This window comes from Plecotus auritus (assembly GCF_963455305.1).
Source record: "Plecotus auritus genome assembly, chromosome: 2".
Taxonomy (NCBI): Eukaryota; Metazoa; Chordata; class Mammalia; order Chiroptera; family Vespertilionidae; genus Plecotus; species Plecotus auritus.
In genome coordinates, this window is record NC_137771.1 from 59,567,698 (window position 1) to 59,580,808 (window position 13,111).

At 36.8% G+C, this 13,111-nt stretch overlaps 1 protein-coding gene across 2 annotated transcripts in view; it reads right to left on the reverse strand.

The window, feature by feature from the left end:
* Positions 1 to 13,111, reverse strand: part of ADGRL4 (adhesion G protein-coupled receptor L4) — a 112,188-nt gene that overhangs the window by 51,658 nt on the left and 47,419 nt on the right. For both annotated transcript variants that reach the window (XM_080654847.1, XM_080654848.1), the window contains exon 3: positions 774 to 926. In XM_080654847.1, coding sequence (XP_080510973.1) covers positions 774 to 926 — 153 coding nt within the window. The remainder of the gene's footprint in view (positions 1 to 773; positions 927 to 13,111) is intronic.

The following is a 13,111-nucleotide window of genomic DNA, read 5'->3' on the forward strand; positions in this document are numbered from 1 at the left end:
ATGATTTATAATTTATTTTCAAAGTTCAAGTCTTTCACTTCGGAGAATTTTCCTGTGGAAACTGTTCATCTTTTGAAGGTTCTAAACAATCTTTTCTTCTCAGACTGTAATCCAAACTCTATAGAATCTGATAAATCAAATGCATAACCAAATTACAGTAGGACATTTAAAAACATCTTCTAGATACTCTCTTCAGACTCAGTATCATATTTCACTTCGGGATTGAATTGAAATTGTTATCCTCCCAGAGGACATTTTAGTGAAATGGAAATGCTCTTCTAAATAGGACTCCAGTGTTCAGAAAACCTTACTACAGATCTTAAGTGTGACTAACTTTTTGAAGGAAGTAGTAAAGCACCAGACTAATTCTTTCATAAGTAATAGCTATCTGAACATATTCTAAGAAAATGTAGACTCTTTTTCAGCATATTTATAAAAGCATTGGTATCTTGTGATGCAAATCATTATTTTCTTGATTTAGGACTTTAAAATGCAAGTAGTTATTCTGTTGTTTGACACCATAGTTCATGAGTTTTGTTTTGCAAACTTTGATTTGTCTCAAAAAAAATCTTTTTCTTATATTCTCAAATAAATGTTCCATAGTAACTGATCAAAATACATTGGAGAAATAAAGGAATTAATGAAGTTTCTGAAAGCATTTAACAACTAGAATATAAACAAGGACTTGCAGAACTTATTTAAAAATTATTTCATCTATGGAGGTAATAAGCATTAAGAGATAGGTAAAATTTTGAGTGAGACTGTTGACTTACCTATGCATTTGGTTCCATCATTAGTGATAAATCTGACTTGGTTACTGCTGGATCGAAAACCAGGTGCACACATACAATAGTAACTTCCCTCTGTGTTAGTGCAGTTAGCATTTTCACCACAGGACTGGGTTAAATTTCCACACTCATTATCATCTGTGAAAATATAAATTGAAAACATTATTTTTATATAATTGAGATGAATTCCTACTATTTTCCATTAGTCATTGGGGATTTTGACTATTAAATAGTTTAAGGCAATACAATGATTTTTTCTAAGAAAACTTATTACTAGAGAATTCACATTCCATACTTGTGTTATTCTTGTTTATAATGTAAAAGCTTCTTTGCAGTTGAAAACTAAATAGAATCTCTTACTTCAAAAGTAGTGAATATAGCTGTTGAATCTATATTGGAATATTTTCATATTTTATATGTAATTTAATTATAATAATTTGTGAATTTATAATACTTATAATCAGTCAAAAGCATTCCATAAGTTAAAAATGACATGTTCTAATCATGTACATTTATTTTTATCACTTGTTCTCTACAATAATTTTTAATTACTAGTTCTATATCACTTCATTAATTCATTAATGCATTAATTACTATATGCATTATATTGTCCTATAGAAAAGTATACAAATGCACACAAAACTGTATCATGGCCCATGGTCCTTACCCTTAGATTCTTTTTTCTTTTTCAATTAATGCTTTTCTTTTTAAAAAAATTATTAAATTTATGGGGTGACATTGATAGATAAAATTATATAGCTTTTTACCTGTATAATTTCATAATACATAATCTGCATATTGTATTTGCTTTTACCATCCAAAATAAAATCTCCTTTTGTCACATGTTTGGCCCCCTTTACAACTTCCCTCTGTCCCTTTTCCCTCTGTTAACCACCATACTGCTATCTGTGTCTATGAGTTTTTGTTTGTCTGTCTTGTTTGTTCATTTGTTGCTTTCAGTTCTATATCTCACATATGAGTGAAATAATCCTTCACAGTGGCAAAGAAGTAGAAACAGCCAAAGTGTCCTTCCATGGATGATTGGATAAATATATGGTATATATACACGATGAAATACTACTCAGCCACAAAAAAGAAGAAATACTGTCATTTGTGACAACCCTTAGGTGCTTATAATATACCTAGAGGCCCAGTGCACGGATTTGTGCACGGTTGAGGTCTGGCCGGCCCACCCCGATCAGGGCCAATCGGCAGGGGGAGGCATTCAGGGGTGGGGCCTGCCTGGGGGGAGGAGCCGCGGGTGGTTGGCTGGCCAGCCCTGCCACCTCATCGAACTCCCAGTCAAGGGGACAATTTATATATTAGCCTTTTATTGTATAGGATTTGTCAAAAAATATATAGGTTCATAATTCCTTTGTAAAGTCAGAAAGTGTATTTATATTATCTATTATATAAAAGCCTAATATGCAAACTGTCCCCTTGGGAGTTGGACCAAGGGACTAGGAGTTTGAGCGCTCGCTATGATGTGCGATGTGCGATGACCACCAGGGGGTGGTGTGGAATGACAGGAGGCCCCGGCCAGTGACCGGCAGCTGGGGAGGGGGGGCCTCGACCAGTGACCGGCAGTTAGGGAAGGGAGGCCCTGGCTGGCAGCCAAAAGGCCCTTATTGGCCCTGATTGCCAGCCAGGCCTAGGGACCCTACCAATGCATGAATTTCTTGCACTGGGCCTCTAGTCTGTCAAATCAATGAAATAGAAAATAAGTGATCATGGTGGGCTGGAGGAGAAAGAGAATATTTTTAAGTCCAGAAAATCCTGTTGTGGGTTGAATTTTATCTCCCAAAAATATATGTTTAAAACCTAATCCCATGTCTGTGAATGTAACTTTATTTGAAAATAGGATCCTTGCTGAAGCAATCAAGTTAAGATGTGGTCAGAGTGGATTACCTGGGCCTCAATCCAATGACTGGTGTCCTTATACTTATGGGAAATTTGGACAAGGAGACACAGAGGAGAAGGCTATGCACAGACAGACGCAAATATAGCTGGCAACCAGTAGAAGCTAGTTAGAGACAAGAAGGATTCTTCCAAAGACCCTTCAGAGGAAGAATGGCTTTTCAAACACTTTGATTTCAGACTTCTAGCCTCCAGAATTGTGAGGAAATACATTCATGTTGTTTTGAGCCACCACCTTGCTAGGGGAGCCTAGGAAAACTAATCAATCCAAATTGGCCAATGTAGCACAGGTAAGTAAGTATTGGTTAGAGAGAGAGAAGGAAGGTCACTAAAGAAAGACAGGATGTTGGGCAAATGTGCAAGCATAGGTTGACTGAGTCATCTCTGAAAGTCTAATTGAGGAGCAGAGAAAGAAATCATAGGTGATTAGGTATAAAAACAAATCAAGCTTAAAAAGATCTTAAATTTTTATTTTCCATTTTAATTAAAAAAGTTTAATTTCTTCTTAAAGGATAAATTAGATAACATTTAATTCATACACAGGCTATTGTACACATATAGTGATAACTATGAGTTGAATTTTTTTCAAACATTTTATAAATATTAATTTACTTAGTCCTTACATATGCTCTAGGAAGTAGGTACCATTATTATGTTCTTGAAGGGATGAGGAAAATAAGGCATAGAGAGGAAAAGTAATTTGCCTTCATCACATAGCCACTTCATTACAGAATCAGGTGTTTTTGTTTCCAAAGCCTGTTCTCTTAACTGTTGCATCCTGCTGTCTCTCTGAGCATCATTTTTAAAAGCCAAAATATATCATAGAACGTATCTAATGAATTATAGATCTATTTTGAGAGAAGATATTGAGGTAATGATTTCAGAAGGAAAATGAAAACTTTATTTACATTCTATTTTTAACTTAAATTTTATTCCCACTTATTTATTTTCAAACACTAAGGATCTAAGGATCTAAGTATATAAGTTAGCATTTGACAGACAACTGGAGGTGAAGTCCTCTCTTTTTTCATAAATAACTACTATGAAACAGGTCAGATAACATTTGCAAATGCTAGCATTTCGAGATATTCATCCTATTATTTAATATTAATTTTTATCATTTTTATTATCTCTATAATAAAGAGCCAGGGTGTAACGACTGATCATGACCAAAGGCTGACCATCAGGAAGTCAGCGCTGGGATGCCATGGTGACCCAGCACTGACTACTGCTGCTGCAGGCCCGGTGACCCAGCAGTGACTGCTGAGGGGGCTTTGAATCAGGCCCGGAAAGAGATCTCAAGAGAGAAGCAGGGGATGATCTTTAGCGTCTGAGGCAGCTTTTGACCAGCACTTGCCTCTTTCTTTCCCTCCGAACCTGGCCAGCAGCCTGGGGTCCATTTGTCTCCAGGACTCCACCGGGGCTGCTGATCAGCGCCGCCTTTCTGATCAGGCCCCGTTGATAGGCCCAGAGATGCTGACTGGCATAGAAACTGGCCAATCAGAACACCAATCCAGAAGTCAGTCCTGCAATCAGTGCTGGGTTGCCATGGGGACCCAGCGCTGACTACTGAGGCTTCAGGCCTGGTGACCCAACAGTGACTGCTGAGGGGGCTTTGAATCAGGCCCAGAAAGAGACCTGAAGAGAGAAACAGGGGCTGATCTGTAGCGACTGTGGCAGCTTTTGAACAGAACTGGCCTCTTTCCCTCTGAGCCTGGCCAGCAGCCCTGCCTCCATTTCTCTTCCAGCCTCCACCAGGGCTGCTGATCAGCCCTGCCTTTCTGATCAGGCCCTGTTGATAGGCCCAGAGACACTGACTGGCATAGAAACTGGCCAATCAGAACCAAATCTGGGTCAACTGTGAGGAGCCAATGGCTGCCTAGGAGGCAGAGCTTTTGACGCTGACTGGCATAGAAACTGACCAATTAGAACCAAATCTGGGTCAACTGTGAGGAGCCAATAGCTGCCTAGGAGGTGGAGATTTGGATACTGACTGGCATAGAAACTGACCGACTAGAACCAAATTGGCCAGCAGGGGCAGGCAGTTGGGGGCAACCAGGCCAGCAAGGGGAGGGCAGTTGGGGGTGAGATCAGGCTGGCAGGGGAGGGCAGTTGGGGGCTACCAGGCTGGAAGGGGAGGGCAGTTGGGGGCGAGATCAGGCCAGCAGGGAAGGGCAGTTAGGGGTGATCAGGCAGGCAGAGGCAGGTAGGGGTGATTAGGCAGGCAGGTGAGCGATTAGGAGCCAGCGGTGCCAGATTTCGAGAGGGATGTCCGATTGGAGAGGGTGCAGGATGGGCTGAGGGAACCGCCCTCTCTGTGCATGAATTTCGTACACCAGGCCACTAGTATTGGTTATAATAGGTCAACTTCTTTAAGTATACAAAAACATGTAATGACTCAGGACAATAAAAGATTATTTAATGCTATAGTCAGAAACCAGGTTTAGTGTTTAGGTTTATGGTGTGGCTTCTTTTCCCATCATTCAGGGGCCCAGGCTTCTTTCATCTAAAGGCTCCACCACCCACAGGGCTTCCCAGCTGTCTGTATTTATCCAGATGGGGAGCTGAATAGAGCATAATAGAGTATGAGCTTTGCCTATAAATAGTACCCATCACTTTCATTCATATTCTATTCACCAGAATTCATTCAAATTGCCACACCTAACTACAAGGGAGGCTGATGGTTATAGGCCAGCTCTCTGCCCAAGAAGAGGAAAGGAGAGATGTTGCACAGCCCAGAAGTCTCTGACATTCTTATTTTTTCACAAGTATAATGATACTTGTATAATGAAACTAGGTATTCATAGGAATACCAGAAAGAATTTCCAAATATAAGGTAATGTATTTGATTAACCACAAACTTACATAAATTAATTGGTTGGATCACAAAAGAAAGATATTATACTTTTGAAGTTATAATTTTCTTAATAAATATAATCTGAATTAGGCAAATCCATTGCATTAATAACATTTACTCTTCCCCTGGCCAACCATTTATTTTGTATAGCTATGATATTTTGGTATTGTGTCTTTAATGGTTAATAAAAGAACCATGACTCTTTGTTTTCTAGAACCCGAGCATCTTGACAGGCAAATGAAGATATAAGCAAGATAGAGCAGGAAGTGTGGGTGTGGTGAAAGAAGATGGCAAGGGTAAATAGTGGGCTCCTTCATTTTATGTGAGTGGGGAAAGAGGTCAGAGAAGATTTCATTGGGTATTGAAAGATGAGGCTTTCCTGCATTACATTTTTATATTATTCTGTTTAGATATAACTTACTATTATGAAACAATTAAGAGATGTCATGAACAGAAAAAAATAATGTAATTGATATATGTTCACCTGCTACCTGACTATAGGGTACTTTCGTGACTTGTAGCTTCTAGGGAACCCCCTTTAAGAGATGGCTGACATGACTGTCTGATTGACATGATTAATAGCATTCACTGAAGTCTCCCAATGGATCTGGCACCATGCTAAGCACTTCATATACATGATCTGGCTTGCATTTTTAATCCTTATATAAACCCTGTTAGACATACATTATCCTCATTTTAAAAATAAGAAAACTGTAATATAAAATGTTGGATTACTTTGCTTTAAGGAACACAATTAATAAGTGGCAAAGTTTGATTCAAGCCTAGAGTATTCTGAATGTCAAAGTGGTCTTATTTTTCTTACATACTACGTTATTAAAAGGGTTTATAGTAGTAACCACTATCGTTTATTCAATGTTTATTATGTGCTAGTCATTGTAATCAGATTACTGTAAAATGGAAAATACATTATGCCTATCTCAGAAGATTTTCAAGAGGACGAAAGGAGCTGATGCAGACAATGCCTAGACTGGTGCCTCGCTTGTAGTAAGTGCTATAATACAGTGCTAATCTTACTTAAAATATTATTATTGCTATATAATTAGCTCTTATCACACCCTATTTAAAATTCTTAACAACTCCCTGACTTTTAGCATGTAATGTAAGGTCCTTCATAAGTAAACGTGACTTATCTCTTCTTTATGTAGAAATGAGCTTCCAAAGTCTGGGAACCAGTTTACATCACTCATCCATATGTGTGTGTGTGTGTGTGTGTGTGTGTGTGTGTGTGTGAACAAAGATATTTGTGAAGAATTTATAATGTAAGATCTCAAAATGCTCAGGGTTTCCATTAGTATGGATAGGATATGTCTTTATGAAATACAAGAAAAGATCAAACTAGTTTCCCCATAATCCATTTTTAAAAGTTCCAATATTTTAATGCTCCTAAGCTACTTACTGTAATTCTTTAAAAGAAGGCTGAAAGAAGAGAAATAAAATAAAAAATCATTTGTAATGCTCATCTTTTGAGGCACCTCCATTTTAAACAGTACCATTATAATAACATTTTTGTAAGAATTATTCCATGCTATTAAAAATTATCCACAACATCAATAAAATAATGGTATTTCATTTCATTGTGTAAAAAAATACAATTTACTTCAGAAAAAAACTCTCTGGAAACAAACTTTCAAATATTTGAGACCTGTCCTTGACTCTTTAGTATTCCATCAGGTCCAAAGCTCAACAAATGTAAAATTTTCATTATTGTGAGGATTTTTTCAACTCAGATTCATCTGATGGCAAAATGGGTGAGAATCCCTTCCTAGTCTGAGGAATGGCTCACAAATTGAACACAACCATTTAAATCAAGTTAAAGAAACATAAAACAAAGGAACCAAGCATCACCTAGAATGTTTTTGCTCTGAGCACACCCAAATCTCTACGTTAGGCATGCCACCATTTCAATTGCTTGGAAAAAAACAGGTGAAATAAAAAACTAGTCAGCCCTCTTATTACCTTACCATAGGCACCTCTCTGATATTTTGAGTTCTAATCCCTTGCCCCCTGGAAAGTTCTAATCCCCAGCATGCAGCCTGATTTATTTTTGGGTGAATAGAAAGAACAGAGCAAGAGACGAATTTTGCGCGCCCCCTAGAGGCCAACTACTTGAAGACACATTATGAACAAAGGATGGGCTCTCAGAAACTTGTGCAGGCCAGGTAGGTATAATCTAACATTTGACTCCACCAGATAGCAGACAACAGAAGGCTGATATGGCTTGTGTTACTGGGAAGTTCACCCCATCTTTAAAGGATTTACATTTTTAAAAATTTTTAAAGAATTATTTAAAACACTTTGCTCAGATTTAGCATTTGGACAGGCATTTGTCACCCCTAAGATAAAGCATATGGAAGTTGGAGGAATTGAGTAAAATTGCTGAAAAGATAATAATAAAGTAAGATAAATTATAAACAACCTTATATAAAATGCTGAAGTGTTAATACTTTATTAGTTTGGCTGTATTTAATTATCAACTTATCTATTCTGTATATTGAGATATATTGTGTATATATACTCAGAAAGCAAACATATATGTCTATGTATTCATATAAAAATTAGGCTGGTTTATTAAAGTTAGCTGAGAATGGCTCACAAATTGAACACAACCATTTAAATCAAGTTAAAGAAACATATTTCATATACATTGGTCTTGATTCAATCATTCAGTTACTCAAATATTTATGGAATTTCTCAGTCCCCAGATGTGACTATGTCTATACAGGGAAATAAATAAAAATTAATCAAAAAGTCAGGATTGGTGCCCTGCTGTCAGAGTTCACATTTTAAAGCAAGTTAACACAGGACCATATAATTGAGGTCTTATTAAAATAAAAAGTTTCCATTTTTATCACAAAATTTGCCCGCCTTCCCAGCATACTGGGAAAAGTTTATATTAACTTTAAAAGGAATTGTACTCTCACATCAGTTATTGGTAATATAGAGAATAATGAAGATTGTATCCCTTGTGGTCTAGAGCTGTAAAAATGATACGCAAAAATACAGTGAAAAAGGACTCACTAGGTCTGCAGTATTGGTCAGAGTCCAAGAAAAGGAGGCACTTTATATCACCTAGTTGTGTTTCTAAAAACAAATTAACATGCCAGTATGTTATTTTGTTATTTGAACTCCATTTTAAAAAGTCTTGGGTAACATATTAATAGGCCAAATAAAAAATGATTGAAAATGTTTTTTTGTTTGTTTGTTTCTCTACTGTGGGTTTGAGCACTTGACCTCTTAGCTTCCTTATCAAGAACTTAGAAATAAAAATATTTTCTTGTCTATCACCCAATCTTCTGTCCAAGATATACAATATGGATGAATTCCCTAATAGTCTAGCTCAAATCTTGTTCCATAAAATACCATTTATCTGAAAGTAACCTCCTCTCTTCCCCTGAGGTCCTAGAGATAGGTAAGAAATTATCTTGTAAAGTAATATACAAATTTGAATTATTTAAATTGCTTTATACTTTCCAGTGTCTAGCTTCATAATAATTAATTGTCAAGGAGAAAGTTTCTTTGGTTGGGGATAGTATAGGAAAATAGAAACCTGCTTCTTTTGTGCTATTATTTCCATTGTTACAATCAATTTGCCAGTTATGATACCAAGTCTTTATATCTCTACATTTAATCCTTCTTGTGGGATTATAAAATAAACATTTACATTAGAATGTCACTTGAAAAAATCCTTGATACACTGAAAAAGAAGTTAAAATTTAAAACTTATCAAAAATACTTACTAAAAAATATCTGACATTCTTTTAGCAAAAATTCTTCCTGGCTTATGTCTAATACACTGCATTAAGCACAGCAAGAGCAAAGGCATGCACACAGTCTGTGACATAAAGGATCCAGGGCTACTGGAGAAGATGGACAAGACCCAAATTGTTAGAATGTATTATGTGTAACAAACAAAAGAGGTATCTAGTGGAACAGTAGTAACTCAGGAAAGAGAATGGTTTCCTCAACAAGTTTTCAGGATGAGGGGATGGAGGTGGTTTATAGCGAAGGTTTAGAGAGGAGGAAATGCCTGAGCCAGGCATTGACGTATAAGAAGAATTTAGACAAAGAAAGGGTTCTCAATAATCCATTCAGACAAAAGAAAATGTTTACTGAAATGTCTGTAAGCCTGAAAAAGCAGCATATTTTCAAGAACTCTCTTGTTGAACACTGGGTAGGAGGGCAGAGGTTGCTGGTTAAGAATCTGAGCAGGTTGGCATGGTCTAAAGTGGGAAAACACTTGCTAAGAGTTTAGGACTGTATTCATTGGGTAAAGGATGGCCATCATCAGATTGTAAGTAGTGAAGAAATCAGATGGGATCTGAATTTCAAAACAGTTTTTGAAATATAAGGAAAACTAGCTAAGATCCAGGTAGACCTGGTAGAACACTGCAAGCCACGAAGAACCAACCATTTCAGAAGCACATAGTTGTTAAAAAGTTAGGGATCTGGGAGAGAAAGAAAGTGGGTAAGATTAAACTAGATGAGGCATAAATTGAAAATTGTGTCACCTGCATTATGGCTACATGTAGATCTTCATATTATTATTTTTACTTTTGTGTGTTTGAAACTTTTCATAATAAAGTAAATTTAAAAAATCAGAGGGGATTGGGGACTAATTAGATAGGAGTTACTTGGAGAGAGAGGAAACAAGGATGACTCCCAATTCTGACCTTGAAGGATTTGGTGAGTAAATTGATTCACTTACTGAGACAAGGAGAAGGAGAGGAGGAGCTTTCTTCTGGGCTGACAGAGTGAGTTCACTTTTGGGCATTTAGATGGAACTTTCAGCAGTTGAAGAGTCAACCTTATGCCATAAATTGTTTAATCACAAGGTGGAGCTCGAGACTCCCTTCTTCCAGAGAAGCATCTGAATCAAGAGCCTAGGAAGGGGCTCCAGTGCAAGGAGCAAGTCTGCTGTCTTCCTTACACTTATCTCTGGATAACCTTTCTCTCCAGACTCCACCTGCTTTGATCTCAGCAGGGAAAATGAACTTCGTTGTGTCCATTATTGCATCCCTGTTTTTCTTTTCCCTTCTTCTTTTTTGTTTTTTGTTATGTTTTGTTACTTGGGTTTACCTATTCCTACCAACTAAGTGAAAATGTCCAGAATTTAGGATGTGAGAATAGAGAAAAAGGGCCAAGAAAGTCTCTTAATACATTTTTGTTTTCAGTGTTGGCCAGAAAAAAATCCTTGAAGTTCCACATGGTTCAGTCCAGCTTACCAAAAAAACACAGAGGGGGTAAAGATAATAAAAGATGCATATGCCAGAAATACCCTCTCTCAATACAGGAGTGGACAAAAGTAGGTTTATAAAGAACTCTCTGGCAAAGTGTGCTTGAGTATAGCCAGTAGACTACAAGAAGGTGTAAAGATTGAAGGCTGGCAATTTGAGCACTTTAAGATTGTAAATGCTCAATTCAAAGCTATTGTAATAAACATAAACTGCATGTTTTCCCCTATGAACAACTGTAAACGTACTTTTGCCAGCCCCTGTCTAGTATTTTTAGACAGCTTGAACCTACAGTTGGTTATTCATTTAGTTATGGTGGGCTTCTTTTAAAAACTAGATCAGCATGATTTACATCTCATAAAAAGAGAGAAAGCATTTTTCAAGTGTTCTGCTAGATTGCTCACTTTCTTTTATTTGCTATGATAACAAAATGATTGACGTCCCCATTTTACTTGAGAGGAAAACAATTCTCACATGGCTTTAATCACGCCAGTTTAGAGAGAGAATCTGTTGGACACGGTTTTTATAATTAAGACTGCCTGACTCCAAAGACCAAGTTATATCTTTGCATTATAGAGTGAGGTATACTTTATCAGAAAGTGTGTTTTAAAGAAAACACAAGTTGTGGGCATCTAATTCCCCAATTTCAAGGGTGATATGAAGTAACAAATTAGAATTTTACTGGTTTTGTAAGACACTGATATGCTAAAATCTAAATAAGATTTTACTTGTACTCCAGTATCAATCTACTGACCACAGATGGGGAAAGTAAGTTAAAAAGAAAAAGTACTATCTTCTCTTAGCAGTTAAAATAGTACTGGTCAAGTTCAAATTAATTGCAACAGCTTGAAAGCAAGGAGCTTTAACAGCAGCATCACTCTTCTACACATTTCCCTCTGGACATGATTCCAGTATTGCTATGTAAATTTGAACACTGCAATGACTATACCCAATATGTGATTCCTTGTGAAATGGCCCCTCTATGTCAAATATGTCTAAGGGGGAGCCAGGCAGAAGGTCCCCTTCTCCTCCCGCCCCCCCCCTCTCTATTTCTACCCAAGGCAGCTTGCTGGGTTCATTTGTTTTCAGTAGACTGTCAATTCCCTTCTTATACCCAGCACACTAATGAACTTAGAAAAATCATCGTTATGAGCCTCCTCAATTGTGGACTTTCTATGATTTGGAATTTTCTTGGAAATATCATGGTAGACACATAGGGAAGGAGGTAGGAAAGTTGAGGTGAAGGAAAAGGAACAAAAGATAACTGCAATGGGTTCAGTTGGTCAAGAAAAACAATGGAGTTATAGTTTCCACACTGGAATTGTCATTACCATCCTCTACATAAGACAAGAAAGAGGACCAAAGGTAAGACATAGCATTATATCTCTCCTCCCCTCTGGGAATTTCTTCTGCACCTGAATCTTTAAGTGCAGACCAGTCTATGAGTATGATGCACGCATAACCCATCCCTCCACATCCACGTACTCCCACATGCAAAGTTATTAAGAAGACAGATATAAAAATAAATCCAATATTGAGAAAATACTTCCCATTTTTTCATTCTTGGTTATAAAACACAAACTATAAACTCCTATTCCCCATGGGCATAGAATGAGTACGTCTATTTTAGTAAAGAAAAGGTCAGACACATCAAATACAAATGTCAGAATAATCCTGGTAGAGAAAGCAGAGTTAATTACACAAGAATAAAACGTTTATGTTAGCTATTGGTTATTTTTAAAACTTTACTTAGTGGAAATGAATTTTTTAAACTGTTTGAAGCACCAAGTATCATTTCAATATTTTTAGAGAAAAAGTTTGTCTTTGACTAGGGTTCAGATTTTGCAAAGGATTTATCAGCCTGGGTGAGGGTAGAGAAAACATGTATAAAAATGTCTCTGTTGCTGTTTTTGGCATTTACTTGTCTTCTGAGGGAAAGATAGCATTAAAAAAAAATAGTCACATCTTCTATTACTATCTTTTTTAGTCTTCTTTTTGTCTGAACGATTAAAACACACATTTTAGAGCAAAAAAGCAAAATTGAACATAAGTAGAGTAGGCAAATAGAAGGAAAAGAAACCATCTCATATCTCTAGTCACTAGAAACCACTTTTCTTGTTCATTGGACTCAGAAGGTAGGAGAAAAATTCAAATTATGAGTCAATGATTCTGAAATTTTTTCATTCCATTATGTCTATAATGGTAATGGTACAGATATGAATAATATTTATAGTCTTTGTGGTACTTTAAGTGATGGTTAAGAAATAGTTTTTGAAAAACTAGCTTTATTGATTTTT